Raw genomic sequence first — 26,611 nt, forward strand, 5'->3', positions numbered from 1 at the left:
GATGGTGGTCAGGTAGGTGAGAAATGCCTCCAAAAAATGCACGAAAGGGGCCTCCCCTGGTGTCGCAGTGGTTGAGCGCTGGGCTGCGAAGCTGCCCGCAGCCTCTCACCAGTTCGATCCCTGGCTGCCGGCGAGGGTACCACATGGCGCGACAGACCTCTCCTGCCGCGCCCGCTGGTCTCCTCAGCAGTGTGTTTCATCAGTACGCCTGTTCTGTACCCTGCTCTGTCTCTGGTGAATCCTCTCACCCTCCCACACTTCTGACTATACCCAGTGCTTGTGTAAATAAATAAATAAATCTTAAAAAAAATAATAATGAATGCACGAAATACTCTAAGAGCTGGGCCTCCCTGGTGGTGCAGGGGTTAAAGGCTCAGTACTGTCAAGCTATCACCAGCCACTGCAGCACATGCTTGATCCCCACCAGGGAGCTACCCCCATGGTGCAACAGACCTCTCCTGTCTCACCTGCTGCTCCCCTCAGCAGTGTATATCAGTAGATCTGCTTGTTCTGCTCCCCTCTTCGTCTCTGGTGACTCCTCTCACACCCTACACCTCTGGCCTAGACTTCAGTTCTTGTGTGCATATAAGTAAAATACATCTTTAAAAAAAGACTCTTAAGAGCCTACTGTGTGTGGGTGCAGGGCAAGGGTGTGTATAAATGCACCCAATGCGCAGAGCAGGTGAGGGTGCTGGCGGAGATACTCTTCAGTCATGTGGAGAAGCAGAGCTTGGGCTACTCAGAAGTATGTGGATGCCAGAGAAGCATCTATTTTTTTTAAGATTTATTTTGTTATGCATACAAGCACTGGGGTACAGGCCAGAGGTGTGGGGGAGGTGAGAGGATTCACCAGAGACAGAGTAGGGAACAGAACAGGCAGATTGACTGAAACACTGCTGAGAGGAGCAGCACGCATGCCAGGAGAGGTCTGCTGTGCCAAGTGGGTAGCTCCCTGGCTGGGGATCGAACTCGTGCTGCATAGGCTATGGATAGCTTCATAGATTGCGTCTTAACCCTTGGAGCCACCAGTGAAGCCCCAGAGAAACATCTATTTCAGAACCAATTGATGCCATGAGAGGATCGGAAAATGGCAACAGCAGAGGATCTTATATGTCCTTCAGCCTGCCGCTGAATCACCAGGCAAATCGTCCTAAATTTCACACTGCCTATCCCACTCTCAGCAGTTTGGGTTCCATAGGCCCAAGGTAGGGACTCTCAAAGTCTTTGTTTTCAGAAATGATCAGGCGAGGGCCTCCCTGGTGGCACAGTGGTTGAGCGCTGGGTTGCAAAGCTGCCCGCAGCCTCTGCAGTGTTGGTTCCAACCCCGCTGCCGGGCGAGGGTCCCTCATGGTGTGCAGACCTCTCCTGCCGCCCGCTGCTCCCCTCAGCAGTGTACTTCGGTTCTTCTGCCTGTTCTGCTCTCCGCTCTGGCTCTGGTGAATTCTCTCACCCTCCTGTGCTTCTGACTGTACCCAGTGCTTGTGTAAATAAATAATTAAATAAATCTTTTTTTTTTTTTTTTTAAGACATGTCAGTTTTTTTTTTTTTTTTTTTTTGTTTTTATAGAGGCATGTTTTATTTATTTATTTGTTTGTTTGTTCTGTTTATACATGCACTGGGTACAGTCAGAAGCACGGGAGGGTGAGAGAATTCACCAGAGCCAGAGCGGGGAGCAGAGCAGGCAGAAGGACCGAAGTACACTGCTGAGGGGAGCCGCGGGCCGCAGGAGAGGTCTGCGCGCCATGTGGGACCCTCCTCTGGTGGCCGGGGAGTAGCCGGGGATCGAACCGGCGCCGCAGAGGCCGCGGGCAGCTTCGCAACCCAGCGCTCAACCGCTGCGCCACCAGGGAGGCCCAATTAAATAAATCTTAAAAAAAAAAAAAAAATCAGGTGATTCTGAGGCAGGTGGTCAATGAACCACCCTTTGAGTAAATGCTCAATTGTTCCTAAGAGTGTTATAATGCAAGGATTTATGAAATTTGCATGTGCATGCATTTGTCCTGGAAGACAAATTGCGAATAACTCTGTGGGATTCTTGAAAAGATCCATAAGAATATCTGAGCCAGGAGAAAAGCATGGAAGGCAACAAGAACAGTGCTCCCTGTGGCAGAAATCCGGGAGATCTGTCACCTTGAAAGAAATGTTCTTTGTTACAGGCTAAGATGGTAAATACATTAGGGAAGTGAAGGCTTACCACCCAGTTTGTAGATCAGGACTTATGTGTGTTGAAATCTCAGTGTTTAAAGGAGCTATGATATTTAGTGGATCTAGAGATTTAACAGTTTAATAGTTTTTTTTTTTTTTTTCCTCAAACAATTTTCTTCTGACCTAATTAAATCTTCTGGTTTTCCCTGGGTTTTATTTTTTTAATTTTGAAGTTAACAATATATTAAGTTCATTATGCTGAAGATCTTTATGGAAAGTTATTAGTAATGGTGCTACATTTTGCTCTCCTGTGGTTGCCTGCATTTCTATCATAAACATCTCTCTGAAATTTATGGAACCTATGGAAAAAAAAATAGATATTGATGTTGCTTAGATTTTACTCCCAACTCACGACCTTTTGTGTCAGTCAATTGTACTGCTGAAAGTGGTGCCTGCTCTGTTATTTTTTCCTTAAACCCAGGGTAAAATATACATTTTGTTTATGTTGCCAAATCAGTACTACAAATGGAGCGCTATCGTCAGGGCTATGTCCCCAGCCATGCCTGAGGCTGAGTTGTGCTGGGCAAAGTGCTGCTTGTTATTGAGGGGGCAAATGGGGGTGTTTTCCTGGGGGGATAGGCTTGCAGCCCAGAGTTCCACATTTGGTGATTGACTTAAACATTACAGAAATTAAGTTGTCTGTGATGGTTCCTCTAGGCAAATGTCTGGTTTCATGAAGGGTTACTCTTTCTTAAACTGTGTCAATATCACATTGATTGCAGATCAATGTAGATCTGTCTTCTTGAGTCCTGAGTTACCTAGTACTAGATAAGATACTGTCAAAACTAAGTGCCCAATATGGCCCAGGGCCTACAATAAATTTACTTAAAGAGCAGCCCATAAGAAAGGAAAATCCAGGCCACATGTAATCAAATATAAGAGTACACAATCAGATTATTAAACCTAAATATATGGTGACACTTTAATTAGTCCCAGTGACCACAGTGTTTTACAAGAAGTCAGCCATATTTGAAAAAAAATGTTCATGAGAAACAATTGACCACACTCCTGAGTTTATATTAAAAATATTATAGTGAATAGTTTATGAAGCAAATAGGGCTCATCCTAGGCATACTATGAATTTTCTAAATTTGATATTTTCTTCTCATTTTTGATTGTTTCCCCTCATAGACATTTCCTATGTCTAATGTCCCTGAGTTTTCTTTATCAAAGTAAAATATATATCATATGTAGTTATTTGTACTTGTGGATTGTTGGCATGGGGCTGCACATGACAGGTCAAGATTTTTTTTTAGGTTGAATGTGAATAGAGGTCCATGTGAATTCATTTTCATAAAGTGTTTGTTTAGATTTTAGACTTTTAGGCTCTTCGTTGTTGACTAAAAAATGTAAAATGATTCAAATAATTTTGGACATTAGTAAACAGGTGCTGAGGAATGGAGTGGGTTGAGAAGAGTCCTACTGAAATTGTATTAGATATTCTCAAGTCACCATTTTAGTAAATATGATATAACCTTTTGGGGTGACTTGGATAGGAACCATCATACCAAATCAACCTCAAATAACCTAGAATTGAGAATATTTGGTACTGGTCCTGTAGTTTTATGTTCATCTGGCCAGCCACCTGATCAGCCCTTGCATACATCTGCTTATAAACAGGGTTTCGTCTGCCTTTTTATGACATGTTCCTAAACCTCCTTTCTTTAACATCAAGCTTGACTATCCCCTTTGTTTTTATTATTTAATATAATTTTATTCAACTTTATTCAAATTTTGTCAGTTCCCCCTCAACAGTATGCCTGCATATATACAAATACATTTTAATATCTGTTATGTTACTAATAAAGAAGTATTATATTTAAGAGAAACGAGACAAAAATGATAGAATATATAATGTTAGAATGGAAATACTACTTTATAGACCATCTAGATAAGAAGTTATCAAAGATTGTTAAATATTAATTTTTTGTAGTATGAGTATTTTGTTGACCATGGAACCCCAACATTTAAAGTTATTGAACATTGGGCCTCCCTGGTGGTGCAGAGGTTAAAGTCTCAGTGCTGTCAAGCTATCACCAGCCACAATGGCATGAATTCAGTGCCCTGGCCAGGGAGCTAACCCACATGGCACAGCAGACCTCTCCTGTCTTGTTACTACTCCTCTCAGCAATGTATTTTAGTGGTCTACCTGTTCTGCTCCCCACTCTGTCTCTGATGAATCCTCTCACGCCCCACCCTTCTGGACTATATCCCATTTTTGGTATGTATAAATAAATACATCTTAAAAAAATAAAGTAATTGAACATTAAATGCATGAGATTGAAGCAGTGTTTTAGGAAGAACTGCAATGGGCACACCTTTACAACTGGAGGGTTCTTTTTATTATTTAATTAATTATTTATATATATTTTAGATAGTTCTTTTTTATTTTTTTTACAGTGTTTTCTTAGGTGTTGGAGGGTTCTGAGGATCACTGTTTCAAAAACTAATAATCTAGTTCCTCTTTGCAATTTCATATAGATTAAGACACTGGGGCAAAAATGAAAGGGAGTCAGCATTTACCTTTTTACTAGATAGATAGATAAGAAAATGGGTAGGTTGGTCAGTAGGTGGGTAGATACATAGATAGATGGAATAATATGTACATCTATATATAAACACACACAGAGTCCCTTTAATCCTCATTTGAGAACATAGATGGGTTTACAGATGACTAGATAAAGAAAAACATTTAAATTGATAGGATTAAGGGGCCACCCTGATGGCACAAGGGGTTAAGCACATTACTGTGAAGTTATCTGCAGCCTCTACAGCAGGACTTTGATTCCTCGCAGTCCAGGGAGGTGACCCACATGGTGCAGCAGACCTCTCCTGTCTCACCCGCTGCGTCCCTCAGCAGTGTGCTTCAGTCAGTCTGCCTGTTCTGTTCCCCACTGTCTCTGGTGGATCCTATCCTCTCACCCCCCACACCTCTGGCCTGTACCCCAGTTCTTGTATGCATAAATAAATAAAATCTTTAAAAAAATAAATTGATAAGAGTGGGATTCACATCAGGTTTTTTTGGTTGCAAATCTTCATTCTGACAATCCTACCTCCACATTGCATGCTGACTGCCTTGCTCAAAGCCACACAGGGAAGGGGAAGGACTGGGACCCAGGACTTCTGCTTCCTGTCCCAGGGGTGTTCCCTCAGACCATTTCTTTCTACTAGTCAGTGGCAAAAGTGATACCTGTGAAAATAGTAAATAGAATATTGAAGAAACTATTTAAAAAAATGCCAAAACTCTAACTGTGTTGACCTTCAGAAGGATTCATGTTCTTAATTCCCTATATTTTAGCAACTAATTGGTCATGTGAAATGACTGGAAGGGAAGGTGATTCACTGTGTTTTTTGTGCTATGTGAGTATTGCTCTAAACTTGGAAATTTACAGGAAAACCAGATTTCTAATTTTATACTGTATGTATATATGGATGATTTTTTGTCAATGTGTACCTTCTTTATGGTCTTACAATTGAATATTTAATAGTAAATATGTATTCACTAGTTTTACATCTCATAAATTTGAAAGATATATAATATGTCATCATTAACATTCTTTTTATGTTTAGAACATAAAATCAAACACAACCAATTGAGGCATTAAGCTAGAGTTCCAGTAGGATACACAAAAAAATCTGTGTGCTTTTTGTTGACTTACACTGAAGTCTGCCAAATAAGAGCCTTATTATGCAGATTCTTAGAATAACAGGCCATGAATATCTTAGATTTCCACATCTAGTTGCTGACTCTCTAGTTTTCTTTTTATCTGGACCATTTAGGAACAGAAGACCTTTAGGATGAAGTTTTTGTTCTTTCTCTTGGCTCCTACAACATTTTTTTGTTTTTTTCTCTTTTAAGTTCTTGTTGAACCCCCCAAGTTATCTTCTGGGAGGTCAAGGGTTTCTTTTCCATCTTCTGTATAGTTCCTGTGACCTCCATTCCTCTCTGCCTTCTCTCCTCAGTACCCACGTAACGATTGGTACATAAGCCCTTAGGTGAGAGGAGGGAAAGAGATGCCATGAATCAGATCAAAAAGGCAAAAACTGTAGAATTTGGACTTTTCCCCCTTGTTTTACCCAGAATGTTGAGTGAGCCCATAGTATCTTTTTCTTCAGTATTCTTTTCTTAAAAAAAAAAAAAAAAAAAAAAGATTTATTTATGCATTCAAGAACTGGGGTGGAGGCCAGAGCAGAGGTTTGGGGTGGTGGTGGTGAGAGGATTCATCAGAGACAGAGTGGGTAGCAGAAAGGCTGATTGACTGAAATACACTGCTGAGGAAAGCAGGGGGTGAGTCAGGAGAGGTCTGCTGCCCCATGTGGGTAGCTCCCTGGCTGGGGATTGAACTTGTGCTGCAGTAGCTGCCAATAGGTTCATGGTGCTGAGACTTAACCCCTTGTGCTAGCAGGGAGGCCCCCTTCAGTATTCTTTCTAAAGAAGATAGAACAGTCCCCAGTTTCTGTTCTTAAATTTGTTACCTAAATACTTGGTGTTGAATGAGCAGCTGGTGACTTCTAGGACTTGAGCTGCAGTAGTGAAAAGACTCATTGTGCTGGCCCTAGGAGCGTGCAGATTAGTGAAGAAGATAAACATGCCCAATCATAGAGCCATATGGGATAACACGGTTATCCACAGGCCCTATATATCTTTTTAGTTATGGTACACAGAAATAGTGAGGGATTTTATTTGTGAAAAAATATATATAATAACAGGTACCCAGGCGAAGTGGCACCTGACCTGGGATTTGAACAATGAGCAGGATTCTGCCAGCCAGAATTTGGGGTTCAGTGGGTCTTCTGCCACAGGTATGGACAGTAGGGCTGGATATGGCATGTGGGTGGGCATTATGGTCATTGGGGTGGATCTGCAGGTAATCAGGAATTACCAGACCATACCATGAAGGGGAAGAGGGGCAAGAAATGAAGATAGAGAGGTAAACAGGGATCAAATCAGGACAATCTCTGATGTGAGATGATAACATTTGAATATTGCCCCATGGTCAGTAAGGAGCTGAAGGGCAGTTTTAAGTGGGGAAAGACCTTTTAGCTGTGTGTTTCATAAATGTCAGATTGTTGATACTGTGTTGGATGAACTGAAGAGGGCGGGATCTTCAGCCTACATGTGAGCTGAAACTCAAGTTATGATGTGGTGGGACTAGGAGACTGATGGGGAAACATTTAGAATTTGGCAGGGATTGGTAAGGCTTTGAGCAGAAAGGTGTCTATTATTTGTGGTGCTGTCAACCAATATAGTAACATCAGCACAGAGATGCCCATTACTTTATTTCCTGTTTCAATTAGCATGCACTAAACATAGTTGTGACTTTCTTTGATGTTTATCATCTTGGAGCAGCAAGTACATTTTCACATTTACCACTAGGTTCAACTTTCACCATTTTCCTGGGAGATAGGTAATAACTATTACATAAGGGTAATACTCATATTTTCTATGGGGCATCAATCCTCAGTAATTCCCCTATGATCAAAATTGCCACTCCCCCCCCCATGCCCACCCTATCTTTCAGGAAACTTCTGGGTTGAAGCCTAGCATATTGTTTCTCAGTCAGTCCAACAGATTCACATTCCCGCCAATCCCCTTTAGGCATTGGAATAAATTGTTGTGTCCTCATTTGAGTATCATACTAGGTAGGAGACTTGGATTTTGGGCCCTTGTTTTGTAATAAAATGTGTTTCTTTAAACATGGGAATTATGGTAAGCCCAATGAGATGTGCACACTAAGAAAGGCATGACAGAAGAAGGAATAGTAACAAATGGGTGGAGATGGTGGCACTAGATCATCTTTCTCATTCCTTTGTTCCCATTCATCACGGCATACTGATTCTTAGGCTCTTAGACTGAATGCAAGACTTCCCTGTATCATACACCCACCCCGCTGTCATTTACATAGTTGACATCATGTCCGTTCATTGTACCTGTGATAGCACTGTATACCCCCTTTCTGACAGGGAGCAAGGTGCATGCTCTTTGGCTTGTCCAACAATCAACCAGTTATTGACAGATCCAGGACTTAATGTATATTGGGTTTTAGATTCTATCCAGTTGTGTTTGCATCACAGCTATCAGTTATGTTTTAGAAGAAATACTTCTAATACTAGAAAATTGGAATAAATATTTTACCAAGATTATGTATGAAATTATATCTACCTTTTCCTTATAATTTCATTCTATGCAGTGAATGTAATGTGCAGAAAAAGTGTTCACTGAAGGAAGTATGCTTACTTAAGTTTAGGTTAATCAGCATCCAGTGAAAATAAATAACTGTCTGTTTTAAGCTGAATAAGTGGCTTGGCTATACTGCATATTGGTGAGTTCAGGAGTTTATTTTATCAGCTGTCCCAGAGTTTACGCTAATAAAATCATCAAGAGTTATATTCATAAGTCATACTAAACTCTGCATGAGTGCTACTGGGTATACAGTGAATTTTTTTTAATTTATTTACTCTCTGGGTGTCTCTGACTCAAGCTGATTTTCTATCTAGGATATCTCTTCTTGTTGAATGGTTTCACTTAGCAGAAAAGTTATAGATAAGTTTATTGCCATGCAATTAGAGCATAGAATTCAATACTTTGATCAAACAGTGATATTCTTTTTCCCTTATTCACCTGAGAGATATTTATGACTAAGCATAGTCATTTAGAGCAGTGATCTAAAGGCATTCTCCATACCCATCGGGCTATGCATATAATCTGCTAAGATATGGAAGAAAATAACTAAACTTTTAATTCATGTATATTTTCTAATTCATACTTTAATATATCAGTTATATGTGTGTAACAATCTGCATGCTTAGAATACTCCATTATATAATTTCTAAATGAGTACATACAGGATGTTTGTGCCTTTGTAAAAAACTGGTAAGGTATATTTAAAAATAATACTTGGAACTACTGCTCTAGAGCACACTTCTAAAATAGGTCAATGATTAGATTATTCTGGGACCTTTTTAAAAGCCACAGATTCCCATAAGATTCTAATTAAATAGGTTGGTCGAGAACAGTGGTTATCAAATATTAGCATGCTTCAGAATCAACTGGAGGACTGGCTATTAACACATAGGTAGCTGGACCCCACTCCAGAGTTTTTCATTCAGCAAGTCTGGGCAGAACCTGAAAATTTGTATTTTAACAAGTTCCCAGGTGATGCCTCTGGTCCAGGAACCCACTTTGAGAATTACTGAAGCTATAGGGGACTCCAGAGATCAGATGATAAATACTGATGTAGATTTGGTCAGCCCCTAGACAGTTCTTGCTAATAGTCTGTCACTTTGCTGTTCACACTATAGTAGTCAGAGGGATTTAAACTTACAGGGAATTTGCATGAGTGACTTAATCCTGTAGCAGCTCTATGAGGTGCTTATCCATATGTGGGACACTGAGACAGGTCTATATTTAACTGCATCTGTACAATATTTGGGAATAGAAACATTGCTACTACCCATTTAAAAAATACAGGCTTTAAGATTAAAAGGAAGAATACATGGTTGCTTGCTGCAATCAGGCCTTTTTTGAAATTAGAAATCAATAGATTCATATGAAATGCAGGGTGCAATAAGTGTAATAAGCCATAGAAACTTTAAGAACAAGACAATCCATTTCCTTTGAATTATATAAAATATATCCATTGGTAAATAGCACTTTTCACAACGGAGCGTAGCATTAGCCATTTAAATGCCTGTGTGATGTATAAAAACTACTTGCTAGATTAAATTATGTAGAAGAGCATTTCTATAATGCTTAGTGTCTGATTCACTAACCGTCACCAGAGCACTCAAAGTTTAAGAGGCATTATATACTTTCATTGTTTGGCAGGCAGTTTAATGTAGATGTCACCAGGATTGATTTATAAGAAGAAAGCAGTGACTTCACTATGTTGGTATAGGTTTGTTTTTCCTTTTTAACTTTTAAAACAATTAATGGATGTTAAAGCTTGCTTTCTGTTTATCCTTTGAAATGTATCATTTATAGACACTCATCTCACAGTATGAAATTCAAAATAAATAGATTGGATCACCTGAGATTGCATGTATTTTAGGAAAATAGAACATATAACATTCTTTCAGGAGATATGTCAGCACTGATTTTAATCTGCCCTCTCTATGGAGAGAGACTCATTTAATACTTTATACATTTGATAAAGACTGCCTTAAATGGGGTCATTCTGTATTTAGAACAAATGAGAAAAATGTTCCAGAAATTTCCTCAAGGAGTACTAGTCTTTTTTTTTTTTTCACAAAATAACTTTAAATGGACTGTAATTATAACAAAAATGATTTTAGTATATCTAAATAAATTTAACCCGTTAAATGCAGGACCATTCAAAATGTTCATGTTGAAAGCTGACTGCAAAACTGAGGCAACCAGAAGGGGAGAAAGGGTGAGTGGAGGGATTATTGGAACTATGGTGGTAGACAGGATGTGAATACATACATTTGTGGAGTTTTGAATCTGTAGCCCCTAAATAAATACAATGATATAAATCAGCTTTACCTCAGTAAACATAATTCGAAAAAATAACAAACCCCAAATACTCATGATTCCTATAATTAATCTTACAGTTTATGAAATTAACATTTGATTACCCTCCATTGACTTCTAAGAAAGTACACTTTTAGGAGCTTATTCGCAGTACAATTCATGTAACGGTCTTGTAGTGCAAGCATGCACAGGTCAGATTCCCTGTCAGTTAAGGCAGACAGATAAAGAGAGTCTAGGAGCCCTTGATGCTACAGGCCTTTAATGCTCTCTTAGGGAACCAGGTACACAAGCACATCCAGGGGGGAGGCTGGCATGCAGGGAGGCAGGTATGAACCAGACGGGGAATAAGCCCCTGGGAGAATCTGTACTCTCTGTCTGGCCTCTCCCTGGTGTTCTCAGTCTCCTGGTCTTGCCTCAGAGTGGCCCACTCCTTTATTTCAACCCCTAGGCACAGGTGTGAGCATTTACACAAGCACGCGTCCTCACTCTTTGGGCCCAGGTGTCCACAATCATGGGCGTGTGTGTCCCATGCCCACACCTCTCTGTCCCGGCATGGATGCTAGCAGCAGGAAGGTACATACCCCACAAGTATGTAAATATTATGCAGTGGTATTTATTTACTTTATAGAGGTAGAGGTGGGCTAAAGGTGAAAATGTGCATACTGGAAAGAGTGTGAACTACGGATCCAGACCTGAATTTAAAATTTGAAATACATTAAACCTTGTGTGACTTTGTAGGAGATCATTGGCCACTACTAACTGCCATTTGTAAAATAAGTGATAAAGCAATGAAGATCCAATTATGAGATAGAAAGCAGACACTAATTGGAAAAGGGAAAGCTTAGATCATCTTCAGAGAAAGTCATACAGATGGCCAACAGTTATATGAAAAGAGTGCTCATAGTTACTTACTAACAGGGAAATGCAAATCAAAACCATAATGAAATACCACCTCATGCCTGTGAGAAGGGTATATATATATATATATATATATATATATATATATATATATATATGAAAAAAGAAAGAAAGAAAAAAAACCCAACAAATCAATTATTAGCAGTGGTGTGGTGATAAAGGAACTCTGATACACTGTTAGTAGAAATGTAGATTGGTTCAGCCTCTATAGAAATAAAATGGAGATTTCTGAAAAAATTACAAATAAATCTACCATATGATCCAGCAGTCTCTCTCCTAAGGATCTGCCTAAAGAATACTAAAACACTAATATGAAGGAATATCAGTGCTCTGATGTTCACCGCAGCACTATTTACAATAGTCAAGTTATGGAAACAGCTTAAGTGCCGAAGGACAGAGGAGTGGATTAGAAAAATGTGAGATACACACACACACACACACACACACACACACACACACGTGCAATGTTATGCTACTCAGCCTTAAAAAAAAAAAAATAGAATCTTGCCTTTCTCAACAACGTGGATGGAATTGGAGGGGATTATATTAAATGAAATGATTCAAAAGGAGAAAGACAAATACTGGATGATTTCACTCATATATGGAATATAAAGAAGAACAAAGTAAAGGAACAGACAAAAACAAACCAAAAGAAACTCTTGAAATCCGACTGCAGAACTGAGGCTCCTGTAGGAGGAATTGAGGTAGGATGGAATGTGGGGAGGGAGTCCTAGGAACACGGTGGAGGATTATTGGGACTTTAGTGATGGGTGTGGTGTGATAACCTACATCTCAAGTGGTGTGTTCCTACATTCCTAAATTATGTACAGTGTTGTAAACTAATGTTACTTTAATAAAAATAATTCAAAACATAAGAGGGAAAGTTTAATATAAAGAATAACTGTTTACAGTGGGTTGGAATATAAGCACAAAGTAGAGACAGTGCTTAAGAAATGGCACATGGGAGGCACCATTATTACTCCAAAGCAGAAAGAGAGCTTCAAGGAAGAGACTCTTCTAGGGCTAAGATCCAGGGTGTTCCTCTGGTTTAGTGAGAGCATAGAAGTCACATTGCAGCCATGCAAATGGAATTTGGAGGAAATGGGTCCTCAATGGTCGGAGGGGAGGGGTGTCCCTCTGGGGCTGCTCTGTTCCAAAATCCCCAACTGGGTGCAGGGGCAAACTGCTGTCTGCTGGGCATTGCTGGAGCTAGGCAGTGGGAAAGCCTCTGCACTGCACTCCTGGGCAGTGGGAAGTCCCTTGCATTTTATGGGAAACCACATTTGCTCTGGAGCCCGTGAGGAAACCCTGCAAACCCAACTTTCTTCCTACAGTGCCTCTCTTTTCTCCTCTTCTGACAAAGTTCTATGACTATAACATTTGCCCACTGGAATAGGAGATCAAGTTAGGGGGTCTGCATATATTTTTGCAGAACAAGCAATGAAAAGTGAATTGAGAGCTGAGAGTTAATAGATTAATAGCTGGTTCAAAGCATATCAGTTCTTGCCTTTTAAGTTTTTAAGATTAAATACTAAATATAAACATTTGCATGATATTTGTTTGGTAGCAAGTTTTTGAATCAGACTTATTGAGACAAATTTTATGTTGGTTGTGAGGAGTAAATGAAATGATGACTATCCATGATGCCCTTGAGCAGAATCTGGCCAGTGCATGGCAGATGTTCATGGAATGGTAGCTGCTAGTAACAGAGAACTTTGCAGGTCATGGGTTGCACCCTGATTGTACCCTTAGGGTTTACGTGTGTAATTTTGGTTAATAACTTCTAACTAAATAAACATTCCCAAGGAATGCTTCTCATCTCCAAATTTTTTTTTCAAGATTTATTTATTTTTATCCAAGAATTGGGGCACAGGCCAGAGATGCGGGGGGTGAGAGGATTCACCAGAGACAGAGTGGGGAACAGAACAGGCAGACGGACCGAAGTACACTGTTGAGGGGAGCAGCGGGGAGACAGGAGAGGTCTGTCCCACCATGTGGGTTTCTCCCTGGCCGGCTGGGAATTGAACTCATGCTGCAGTGGCTGCAGATTACTTCATAGATTGCGTCTTAACCCCTGTGCCACCAGGGAGGCCCTTTTCCCCAAATCTTAAAGACCATAGGTGGCACCCTTTGAAGGGCCATGTAGTCAGTTCAGTGAACCTAGACTCATCTTTTACAAAATAAATTTTAACAGAAATGAAGACTGTCAGTGTATCTTAGCAGGGATAATTTTGGCTTGTAAAATGTACTGTACATATTCTGGGTCAAGATTTTTGTTGTGGGTCACAACAAAAAAATTGTTTCAAATACTTTATGGTTCTAAATGGTGGCTTCTAATCTTTGTCAAATTGTTTTCCTTTGTCTTCTTTACAGGCTTCAAAGTTTCAGTAGGGTTTATAGTGATAATGTGAAAGCTCTAATAAGGTCTTCTTTGGGGAAAAGTAACCCATCTTCTCCTTTATAGCTTCTCTATCAATAATTTAATTGTATCTACAGAATAATTCTTTACTACTCCAAAGAAAGATGATAAATTCACTCCAATAGGCAAATCACAATATTTTGTTTTCATGTCCAGAATGATCTTTATAGAATACTAGCCTTGCTTTCTAATTATTCCTAGGGGAAATAAAAAAAAAAAAAAGACTTCAACTTTTAAAAAAAGATTTATTTATTCATTGAAGAATTGGGTGTAGGCTAGAGGTGCTGGTGTTGAGAAGATTCACCAGAATCAGAATGGGGAGCAGACCAAGCAGATTTAATGCAATACACTGCTGAGGGGAGCATTAGGTGAGACAGGAGATGTCTGTTGCACCATAGTGGGGGTTAGCTCCCTGGCCTGGGATGGAACTCAGGCCACAGCAGTGATAGCACTGAGTCTTAACCCCTACACCACCAGGGAGACCCCAGACTTAAACTTTTGTAAAGTGAAAGCCTTAATTTTTAGAGACTTCATTAACATTTAATTGACTTACAATTTCAACCATAGTAAAAAATGAACATGTTCAGTCATTTACTTACATTGGTAAATTACTAATCTTGGAATATATCAGGACAGGGCTGGGTATTTTGTAGGACTATATTGAGATTGCGTCTATTGTGTATGTGCATATTAACTATACTTTTTTTTTAAGATTTATTTTTTTTTATTTATACAAGCACTGGGTACAGTCAAAAGTGCGGGAGGGTGAGAGAATTTACCAGAGCTGAGCGGGGAGCAGAGCAGGCAGAAGGACTGAAGTACACTGCTGAGGGGAGCAGCAGGCGGCAGGAGAGGTCTGCGCGCCATGTGGGACCCTCCTCTGGTGGCCGAGGAGCAGCCGGGGATTGAACCGGCGCTGCAGAGGCTGCGGGCATCTTCGCAAACCAGTGCTCAACTGCTGCACCACCGGGGAGGCCCTATACTTCTTTTTTTAAGATGCATTTATTTATGCATATAAGAACTGGGGTACATGCCAGAGGTGTGGGGGGGTGAGAGGATTTACCAGAGACAGGGTGGAGAACAGAACAGGCAGATTGACAGAAATACACAGCTGAGGGGAGCAGAGGGTGAGGCAGGAGAGGTCAGCTGCGCCATGTGGGTAGCTTCCACGTCAGGGAATCAAACTCGTACTGCAGTGGCTGAGGATAGCTCCATAGGTTGCATCTAAACCCCTTGTGCCACAAGGGAGGCCCCGACTATACATCTTTAAAAAACTTAAGGCACAATATTGTAGCCAAATTTTGCATTGAGTTCTGGGAATTTTTTGCTTTTTTTTCTTTTTTAAAGATTTATTTATCTATGCATACAATAGCTGGGGTACAGGCCAGAGATGCGGGGGGTGAGAGGATCCACCAGAGACAGAGTGGGGAACAGAATAGGCAGACTGACCAAAATACACTGCTGAGGGGAGCAGCGGGAGAGACAGGAGAGGTCTGTCTCGTCATGTGGGTTTCTCCCTGGCTGGCTGGGGATCGAACTCGTGCTGCAGAGGCTGAGGGTTGCTTCATAGTGCGGTGCTTAACCCCTTGCGCCACCAGGAAGGCCCTGGGAATTTTTTTCAATAATGCATTTATTGAGTGTCTACCGTGTACTCTAAGGAATGTGAAGATGACTAAGATAAAGTTACTATCAAAATTGCTTTTGAGAATTCCTACCCTGCCTATAATCTTTCAGACAGCTATTTTTTTAATACTCTGCCGTTTTCATGTGAAAATATTAGCCAAAAGGAGTTATCCATCTCACCTGGTTTTTACAACTGTGGCTCTGCACTTTGGTAATACACAGACTACTTGCGATTTTTAGTTGGGAAATAAATATACAAAGTCTTGTATATTTCACCTACTAAGACAATATCCATGAAAACAATTTTAAGGACTGTGACAGCTTTAATCTTAGAATGCACTGAAATATCACCAAATCAAGCTTATGAATTGTTAGTGAATAGGCGTTAAAACCCATCACTCTCTTCTGGGCAATGTTATTGGGAACTCTGCTCATTGACTTATCTTAATTGCTTCTTATCAGGGCCCTGGGAAGAGAGCTCTGTATGGATTTAGGATTAGGAGTAGTAGTGTTGCTTTTTAGTTTTCAGTTTGGGAAATAGTAGTGTTAAGAATATAGGCATCTTTACACAATGGACTGCTACTCAGCAATCAAAAAAGACAAATTCATGCCATTTGCAGCAACATGGATGGAGCTGGAACGGATTATGCTAAGTGAAATAAGTCAGAAGGAAAAAGATAAATATCGCATGGTTTCATTTTTATGTGGAATATAGAGACACTGAACAAAGGGTTAGGAAAAAGACAAAACTTTCAAGCTGACGATAGATCTGAGGCATAAAACAGGGAAAAAGGAGGGAGACAGTCAAAACTGGGGAGGAACGAGCATAAGGGATGAGGGGAGATGCATCACGGATGCTATGGTGGTAAGAGAACTATAGGGACTGAACTTGAGGAGAAATCAAATAATGGCCAAAAATTAAGAGTGATGTAAGAAAATAATTTTTGAAAAATAAAATCTTCAAAATCTAGTGAAAAAAATTGTAAGCTCTCAAGACAGGATGCCTGGGTTCAAATCTCTGTTTTACTAGAGATTTGAAGATTCATGTAAGAAGTGATTCCACCTTTGAGTTTTGTGTAAGCTGAGTAACCTTCCATGCCTCAGTTTCTAAATCTGTAAAATGAAGCTCATAATATCTACCATGTAGGGTTGGTGTGAGGATTAAACATGTCCTCAGTAAATATTGCCCTTATTATTTTTAGTATTCATGTTGTTTTCTCATAGTTATGAATTATTTAATCAATCTTATTTCCTCTTTGCTCTGGCTACTCCAAAGCCCAAAGTGAAATTTGTGGCTAAATTCCAGTTAATAGACCTTATGGCAGTTTTTATCACTTGCTAGTGATGGTGATTGTTGAGTCTTTGCCAATCACTCATATAATTTTCTTTTCCATATTTTCCTTACCTTTTTTCTTGAGTTTTATTTATTTATTTTTGTTATTATTTCACATTGTGTGTCCTCAAATAGGACCATGCACTCTTCATTGTTATTCAGGTGTGCCAGATATATTGGACCCTGGGATCTGTTAACTTAACCACTATACAAAGTGGTCTTGAAAACCAAAAGAAAGAACCAATTGTCCTCTTTATAGTTGGTAACTTCAATTCTGATGTAATTTACCTTAATGTTATGTCATTTCAACTTAAGAAACCACCTTTGCTATTTGTGAAATCTCCCATCCACTGAATGATGGGATTGGTGGATCTGAAAATTGGTGTGGGAGTGTAGGGGGGTGGGGGGATGTAGATCTTACAGCAATAGGAAATTCATAATCTATCCCATTTTCCAGTGGTTTGATACTCATGCTTGGGTCCAGAATGAACCATATCATGCTTTTTATGTTTCTTTGCAAGTAATAAAAACAGCTTTACATAAGAGAAAAATTATACCAGGCGCCAGCGTTGTATTAGTCTTTGGATTTGCCATCAAATGTGAATGCTCTAGCCTTTATATTTGGTTATATCTTCAGTGCTAACTATTGTTTCGTAATACAGATCTTTATCCAGCCTTGAGATGTTTTGTGAATACTTTTAGCTCTTTCTCACTGTTTAAGGTGGCACTGCATGACTTCCATCACAGTGTTATGTTTCCATTGGAGGGGGGAACTTTTTCTTTGTCAAATCATGGTTATTTCTTTTTATACCTGCTCTTCGGGCTTATCTCTACAGTGCTCAAGCTATTTTCTACATCAAAATTACAAACAAGGAAAACTATTTCTTATAAATGTTTTCATAGTCTACCAACATTTCTTACTCAAAATCAGAAAGTTGTGAGTATTATGTGCTTAAAGCAAATCCACTTTGTTTCTGAACTTGTTAAAGCTGAATAACAGGGAATTATAAATTACCGGTTGTTGACAAGGTGAAATATTGAGTTAATGTTGTGTCTTTGTAATGAGTTATCTGTTCCCAGTGGAATGTTTAATTGACCAGTTCTGTTAAAAGTATTACAGAGGAGATTACCAAGGACAGTAACTTTACCATTATGCCTTGGAGCTAATGATGGAGACAAAGCTGGAAAGCTGGGAGGAAAAGTTTAAAATGGTCTGAGGTCCTTTGACTTTGCCCTCTAACATTTTCAATCAGATGTTTGGAGGCAGATGAAGAAAGCATGTTTATCAAGTTGGCAGATAACCCAAATCTAGGTAGAATGACCAATACCCAAATGACAAAAGTCAGGATTCCAAAAGCTCTCAACAGACCAGAGTGATGCACTGAATGCAATGAAGTGAAATTTAGTAAGGATAAATGTGCAGTTCTGTATTGGAATTCAGAAAGCCACTTACCTTATTACAAGTAAGGAGAAATGGCTCCATGGTGTAAAAAAAGACATATGAGATTTTAGGTTTGAAGAAGGTAAGCTCAACCAACACCGCCCAGATTATTGAAAGGACACCAGGTCAAGAAACACAGCCAGTTGCGTTCTGGTTACAGGACTGGGAGTCATTCTTTTAGAAGAGTGCTGGTATATGTGTAAGTGTTCAGAGAACACCTGCTGACATGGAGAATGTCTGAAAACCTTCTAGTAGCAGTGTAGGGTAAGTGAAAAATTATCAGGCTTTTCCACCCTTCTGACATTAGCATTAATGATGGATCCCTGAGGTCTGACATGCATGCCTAATGGCGGGCACCTGGAGTAGGGTGTGGGCTGCATAGGTGGGTGCACCTGGGCTGAGAGACTGGGTTTATAAGGGTGGCGTTACAGGGATGCCAGCAAAAGAGCAGAGAAAAGAACGAGAGCAGCAGAATGAGAGCAGAACCAGCAGAGCAGCAAAGGAGAAGCAGAGACCATGAGAGAACACCAGAGACCCTAGAAAGAGTGAAGATTCCCGGTCCCTGGGCCCCTGCCTGCCTGTGGTGTAAAAAATTCAATAAAAGGGCCTCCCCGGTGGCGCAGCGGTTGAGCGCTGGGTTGCGAAGATGCCCACAGCCTCTGCAGCGCCGGTTCAATCCCCGGCTGCACCCCGGCCACCAGAGGAGGGTCCCACATGGCGCGCAGACTTCTCCTGCCGCCCGCTGCTCCCCTCAGCAGTGTACTTCAGTCCTTCGGCCTGCTCTGCTCCCCGCTCTGGCTCTGGTGAATTCTCTCACCCTCCCGCGCTTCTGACTGTACCCAGTGCTTGTATAAATATATAACTAAATAAACAAACAAACAAAAAAACTAAAAGTTAATGATTGGCTCAGGTGTGTTTGCATCTTAAAAAAAAAAAAAAAGTTCAATAAAAGCCTGATAAGCCACTGGGGGCTCCAGAACTCTCCCTTACCCATCTGACCAGATCATAGGGAACCTGCACTGTGCCTTGCTGGCACTACAGGCGGGAACTGAGGGCAGCAAAGCATATATTGCCTGGAGAAGTGAAGACTTGGAACATAACAGGCCTTTTCAAATAATCATCTTCCCTCCATAGAGCTGAGGTTGTTTTTTTTTTTTACTATTTTTTTTCCAGTGTTTAGAACTAAGATAAATGAGTATACAATTCAAGAATTAGAGCATGGGCCTTTTCAAGGGGAATTTTCTACATGGGAGGGTTGCTTTACTAACATGTGGGGACCTCATCTATTTAGAAACTGTCTGTCTAGAAGGTTGTAGAATTGAGTTTTAGCATTTGGATGGAAGTTGACCAGCTGGCCTCTAACATCTGTTTACCTCTGAGGTTGTGTGCTATTTTACTTATTTTCTTGCCACCTGCACACACACTGGAGACAGTGTAATAATAATCTTATTTTTGTATTCTTTCTTTTTTTAAAAAAGATTTATTTATTTATTTATGCATGCATGCATGCATACAAGAGCCGGGGTACAGTCCAGAGATGCAGGGGAGTGACAGGATTTACCAGAGACAGAGTGGGGAACTGTAGGGCCAGAAACAAACATGGTGCAGGTTTTCTATTATCCAGCAGACTGGGTAAAGGAGGAGTCAGAGTCCTCAGTGGCTTTTTGCAGGTCTTTTATTGGGATTTACCCGGTGCACAGCAGGCAATGGTGCCGGGGGGGGGGGGTGCGGGAGGCTGGCAGTCCTCCTAGCCCCCAGCAAGTCTTCACTCTATCTGGGCTCTCCGGTGTTCTCTGCTTCTCTCTCGGCTTCTGCTACTTCTTTCTCGGTTTCTCCTGGCGTCCCCTGACGCCGCCCTTAAAAGCCCAGTCTCAGCCCAGGTGAATCCCATCTACCTATGCCCACACCCTATTCCAGGTGCCCGCCATCTGGCATGCATTCAGGACCACAAGGATCCATCATCTATGCCTGATGGCGGGAGGGCAGAAAAGCCTGACATTTTTCCTTACCCTACAGGAATAGAACAGGCAGATTGACTGAAATACACTGCTGAGGGGAGCACTGCTGAGGCACAGTGGACCTCTTCTCTCAAGTCAGGAGAGGTCCGCTGTGCCTTGTGGGTTGCTCCCTGGTTGGCCAGGAATTGAACTCATGCAGCAGAGGCTGCAGATTGCTTTATAGGTTGCTTCTTTACCCTTGTGCCACCAGGGAGGCCCATTTTTGTATTCTCTTGACCAGAATCCTTAATTGTTATCATTGGAAAGTCATTATAATGGATGGTAGAATTTTCATCATAATTACGATGATCAACATAATTGTAGCGGCAGGAATGCTGCAGGGCGAGATCTCTATGAAACCTGAGCAGACTGGTGAAGGAGGAGTCCTGGAGCTTTCAGTGGGTTTTTGGGCTTTTATTGGAATTTTACTGGGTACACAGCAGGCAAGAGTTCTGGGAGGCCAGGAGGCTGGCAGGCCTCCCAGCCCCCAGCAAGTCTTCACTCTTTCTGTGCTCTACTGGTGTCCCCATGATGCCACCCTTATAAGCCCAGTCTCTCAGCACAGGTGTATCCACTTACGCTTACCCACACTCTACTCCAGGTGCCTGCCATCAGGCATGCATTCAGGCCCGCTCCATCATCAATCCTAATAGTGGGAGAACAGAAAAGCCTGATACTTTTTCACTTACCCTGTAATAATCATTCACTTTTGCAATGTAAAACTTTGGGGAAAAGACTTAATAATGCAGTGATTCAAAGCAACAGGAAACAGTTAAAGAATGGAAAGGTTGGGCCAAAAATTCTCAGTATGCTCCCAGATGCTGAAACAATGGAATTGCTTTATATATGCTGCATTTTAAAAAATTATTTGATTATTTAATTACATGTCTTCTATAGTGCCAGAGTTAAGCAGATGTTTACCACATGTTTTGTTGTGAAGTTATTCTTGCCTTTACATGTTACAGAGACTATAAAACATTTTATGTAATCTGTTTTAATTTTGAGAACTTATATTGCCAGTATATTAAAGTGAAACCTGTTTCTGTGTTAGACTTACCATAATCCTTAGGAAAATATTTGCAAGCTATGTCCGTGGCCTCTGTTGCATTTTGAACTCTGCTATTGTGCCAGAGTTGTGGTGAAACCATCTATATTTTAATTTTTGGGAAAAATTGTTTTTCCTATTAAAACTCATCAAATGATTAAGGCATTTATATCAAATTTTTTAACACAATATCAGTTATTCCAAATTCCTATAATTCTGGGATATGTGAGTTAAATATTTGCTTAGGTCTTAACTTTCAATTGAATTATGCAAATATTAAGATCCTTTCAGGAAACAACACAGTATAGCAATATGGTTAAGGCATGTGAATAGTTAGATTGTGCTGAACATGGGCATAATACAGTCATAATCCACAGTTCCTGAAAACAACAAAAAAGTCAAATTCGATTGAATTTTGCATCAAATAGGTGTACGGTACCTGCAATCATAATAGCTTATTCCAGTTGTCTGGTCGTTATTTATGTTATCTTTCAATCTTTTACATTTTAGGTGGTTGCCTTTTTGATGAGCCTTATAGCACCTGTGGGTATAGCCAAGCTGAAGATGATGATTTCAACTGGGAGCAGGTGAACACCTTGACCAAGCCGACTTCTGACCCATGGATGCCATCAGGTTTGCTTTTAGTTTTAAGTTTTCTTTTGAAAATCAAAGGTGCAGAAAAGTCTTAATCATTGTAAGTGTTCATTGAAGGACCTTACTTTTATGTACCTTCCTTTAAAATCTAATCAAATGTTACTTCCTTTATTTTTGGGTACACCTGACCTAAATGAATGGGTGTTAGCCAATTGATTCTTTCCCAAGAAGCAGATATGGCAAACAGGTGCACGTCTCTTTTGGCAAATGTGACTAGAGGATGGAGCTCCAGCTGGAGAATTCACATGACAAAATGTAGGCTAAATAAAGTGAATCAGGCTTTTTATGCCCTCCCACTGGTACAGTGGATGCCAGGGGCAGAGGGACATTGGGGAGAGGGGAATGGATGCTGATGATTATCAACATGTGGGCCTAGAGTGTAGGGACATGTGCATGTGTAAATGCACACACCTGGGCCTAGAAGGGAGGGGATAAAAGGGCATCATCACTGTGAAGCGAGGCTACTGCCAGATGGTGCGAGACTGAGAGAGCAAATTCATGCAAGCACAGAGATAAGCGGGGGCTGGGAGGCCACTATTTACCTGGTTCTCTGGATTCAACAGTAAAGGCCTTTAAGAATCTATTGAGGGTTCCAAGGTTCCTTTAACTATCTGCCCAAATTCATAGTGAACCTGCGTGACCTGGGATGGGTGCACAGCAGAGTCTCCATCACAACTAGGAGACCTTGGGAAGCAATTTAAACTTTGTCAAGTTTGGGGCTCACTAGCTATCTCTGGAGATCTGAAAGGATGCCAGTGATCTTGGAAGTATTGTGAAGATAAAATGATCCACATATGGCATAGTTTTCCAAGGTAGAGCTGCTTTGTAGATTTCATAATGAGTCAAAGATATTTGGTCCACTGAACAACAGGAAGAATTTTTTTTCTTTTTTAGATTTTTATTTATTTATTTATACAAGCACTGGGTACAGTCAGAAGTGCGGGAGGGTGAGAAAATTCACCAGAGCCAGAGCAGGGAGCAGAGCAGGCAGACTGACGAGGTACACTGCTGACGGGAGCAGCAGGTGTGGCAGGAGAGGTCTGCGCGCCATGTGGGACCTTGCCCTGTGGCTGGGGATTGAACCTGTGCTGCAGAGGCTGTGGGCAGCTTCGCAACCCAGTGCTCAACCGCTGTGCCACCAGGCAGGCCCAGGAAGAATTCTTTGTGGAAGTAAGAATGAGAAGATGGGGCCTCCCTGGTGGTACAGCGGTTTGAGCACAGCACTGTGAAGCGGTCTGCAGCCTATGCGGCACCAGTTAGATTTCCGGCCGGCCATGGAGATTCCCACATGGCCCAGCAGATTCCCACATGGCCCAGCAGATCCCCACATGGCCCGGCAGACCTCTGCTGTCTCACCCGCTGCTCCCCTCAGCAGTGCTTTCAGACTGTCTGTTCTGCTCCCCACTCTGTCTCTGGTGAATTCTCTCACCCTCCCGCACCTCTGGCCTGTACTTCAGTTCTTGTATAAATAAATCTTAAAGAATGAAAAGATGGTGACTAGTGAATTCTAATCAGATTGGAACTTGATCATTTTAGGAAACCCTTTTTAGGCTGTGGTGATGGATAGCATCTTAAAATTTTAGATTTGCACATTTGAAACCGGGACCCTGCAGCTCATGGGCTACAGGGCAAGAATGAATTTCTCACCGCTGCCTAAGCAGCAGGAGCCCTTGAAAAAGCAGTTTCTACCAACAATAGGAATTGCTGGTAGTCCTTCCCCCATCACTTGGTCTCAGAAGCTGCTTGCGGTTAGTGCAGGTGTGGTGAGTAGTGGGCATTTTACCACTCACCACCAGTCGCCCCACGGGCTCAGGCTGCAGGCAGAGTATGGCAGTGGTGGCACACAGCAGTGGTTTCCCTCCCATGCTTCCCCAGGGCATACTGTCCATGGTTTAGGCATCAGTGAGGAGAATAAGGCCCATTGGGCCAGCTCCAGCACTGTGGCCCCCTCAGCTGCAGGCAGTAGACTGGTGTCTGGATCATAGATAGGTCTGATCAGGTGCGACCTATAAGCTGGTTGTTAAGTGGTTCAGTCAGCCTTAGGCTTGAAAATAGTCCAGTCAGACTTGTGGGGTGAGGTTGGGAGGGTCACTGAAAGAGGGTATAAGGCATAGTAGACGCCAGCTTGGAACTTAGACTATTTCTGGAGACACTCTGTTCCTAACCTCCAAAGAAGAAAGAAGCATCTAGCAGCTAACCCCCAAAGGAAGAGAAGTTAAAAAGCTTCTCAGAATAGCTGAAGAGCTTTGCAAAGGCCACTGTTGCCCTCCGACCCTGCCTCTCACATCGCCAGAAAGGAGCACGCACAGCCCCAGCCTGGTGTTTCAAAGAGCCTTTTGTTGTTAGTGTGGCCCAACAACTCACAAAGAACTGTTAACATGATGTATAGGATTGTGTCCAACACCTCCCACTGTTGCCACCTCCATTGCTGTCTGGTCCAGTGCCTGGTGCTGTCCATCCTAACCTTCAGACTGTGGATTAGGAATTTTCTCTGTCTTTTCTATAAACTTACTACCTACTGAAAGGGATTATGATTTTCTTTGTTTAGTACCAAAACCTGTTTGGGGTTATTGTGATTCTAATAAGCAAGTAATCCATCAATATGAATTTAAAATTTAAGGTAGTGAGAAACTATATTAGAAAAATATTTACTTTAAAAGTGTAATTTTATTTTTCTATCTCTCTTGAAATTGACAATCCAATGTATAGGGTTTGTTTATCTGTATTTTCATATGGAGGTTATTTTTAGCCACATTTAAAATTTTTAAATATAGTATGGAGCTTTATACAAGCTTACTTGATAGCGACTTGTAGGCTGTGACCTTAGCTCTGGAAATATATAATTAGGGCAAATCAGTACTAAATACCTTTAAATTGTTGTATTTGAAGCCAATATCTATAGTAGATTATAGTTTTGCAGCTCGGTGTGAACCATACAGTTTTCTTGATGGTGAAACTATGATAATCATTATTGGTAAAGCGTGTGGTTCATTTGATATCAACTGAACTACATTAGTGGTAAGGAATTTTCATATACTTTATCATAAGGATTACTACTTTGAGCCCAAGAACCTGGTATATTATCATTGTTTCTTTGTCACTGTGCATACTACAATACATTGTATAATTATCAGAGTAGATTAAGAAGTATGTTATGGGCCTCTCTGGTGGCACAGGTGATTGAGCGCAGCACTGTGAAGCTGTCTGCAGCCTCTGCAGTGCGGGTTCGATCCCAGCCAGCTGGTGAGGCAGACCTCTCCTGCCACCCACTGCTCCCCTCAGCAGTGTATTTGGTCAGTCTGCCTGTTCTGTTTCCCGCTCTGTCTCTGGTGAATCCTCTCAACCTCCCACACATCTGGCCTGTACCCCAGTTCTTGTATAAAAATAAATAAATCTTAAAAATAAGAAGTATCTTATGATGTAAAAACACCTATACAGCTTGGCAATGACTGATATTTTTATGTTTTATTAAGGTATCAAGTTTGTAATACAGTGATCCAATTCTATAAAATGAATATTTAGCAAATCTCTATCTTACATACAAGAAAATGTGACCCAATTTTATTAAAAAAACAATAAATCTACCCATAATGTTAAAAATGTAAAGATAGCTTTTAACCATAGACATTTGATAGTCATAAAATTGACATTATCCCCCAGAGTTGCCTTAAGATATCATACTTTTAAAAATGGTGTACTTAAGTGAATTTGGGTCCTCATGCTGGGCAAATACAATTCTCTGAACACTTTTCCAGGTAGTATAGCATTCTGGCAGAGGTAGTTTTTTTAGTTTTCTGTGTCTCAGTTTAACATTTTGTAAAATAGGGCATGATGGTTATGCTGATCATGGAGATACCCTAGGTGTTTTTTTGGTGCCCATGTGAAAGGCAGAGAGATAGAAGTCCTGGGCTTGAGGAATAACATGCACTTTAGTGTGATGACCCCTAAAGTAGAAAAAGTGCTTGCAAATATTTACATAGTCTATTTTACATTTGAGAAAGATGATAGTTTGACAGACAAAGGAATTACATGTTTTTCTTTGGGTGCATTCATCAGGAGTATTTCTCTCATGCTAGGTAAGACTTGTCTAGTCATTTATACATCAGGGTTTACTTAGGGCTAAGTGAGTAATGACAAGAAGACTATGGAATTGACAAGATATTTTCTCCCCTTAAATTTCAATGTGGATCTAGTGAGTAATATTTTTGGCACAGAATAGTCAGACAGTTGTCTAATTATCTCATTCATTCTTTGAATCTGTCAGCATTCTACAAATATTTATTAAATGTCTGCTGTGTTGCAGATGCATTGTTATAGATGCTTGGGATTCATCTTTGAGTGAGTCAAATAAAGACACCCTCCCTGGTGGACTTTACATGCTCAATTTAGTAGAATTGTTCTTGGATTACTAAAAGATTATATCCTATGAGACCCTGTTTACTCTTGTTAATGACTTTTTTGGAGTGAATATTTAAAAGGTAA

The 26,611-nt window shown here is 40.8% G+C and overlaps 1 protein-coding gene across 4 annotated transcripts in view; it reads left to right on the plus strand.

Annotated features, from left to right (window-relative positions):
• Window positions 1-26,611, plus strand: part of PTPRM (protein tyrosine phosphatase receptor type M) — a 796,148-nt gene that overhangs the window by 191,818 nt on the left and 577,719 nt on the right. For all 4 annotated transcript variants that reach the window (XM_054694205.1, XM_054694203.1, XM_037508822.2 and 1 more), the window contains exon 2: window positions 21,986-22,108. In XM_054694205.1, the coding sequence (XP_054550180.1) occupies window positions 21,986-22,108 (123 nt within the window). The remainder of the gene's footprint in view (window positions 1-21,985; window positions 22,109-26,611) is intronic.

Source organism: Talpa occidentalis, unplaced genomic scaffold (assembly GCF_014898055.3).
Source record: "Talpa occidentalis isolate TD23 unplaced genomic scaffold, MPIMG_talOcc4v2.1 talOcc4.13, whole genome shotgun sequence".
Taxonomy (NCBI): Eukaryota; Metazoa; Chordata; class Mammalia; order Eulipotyphla; family Talpidae; genus Talpa; species Talpa occidentalis.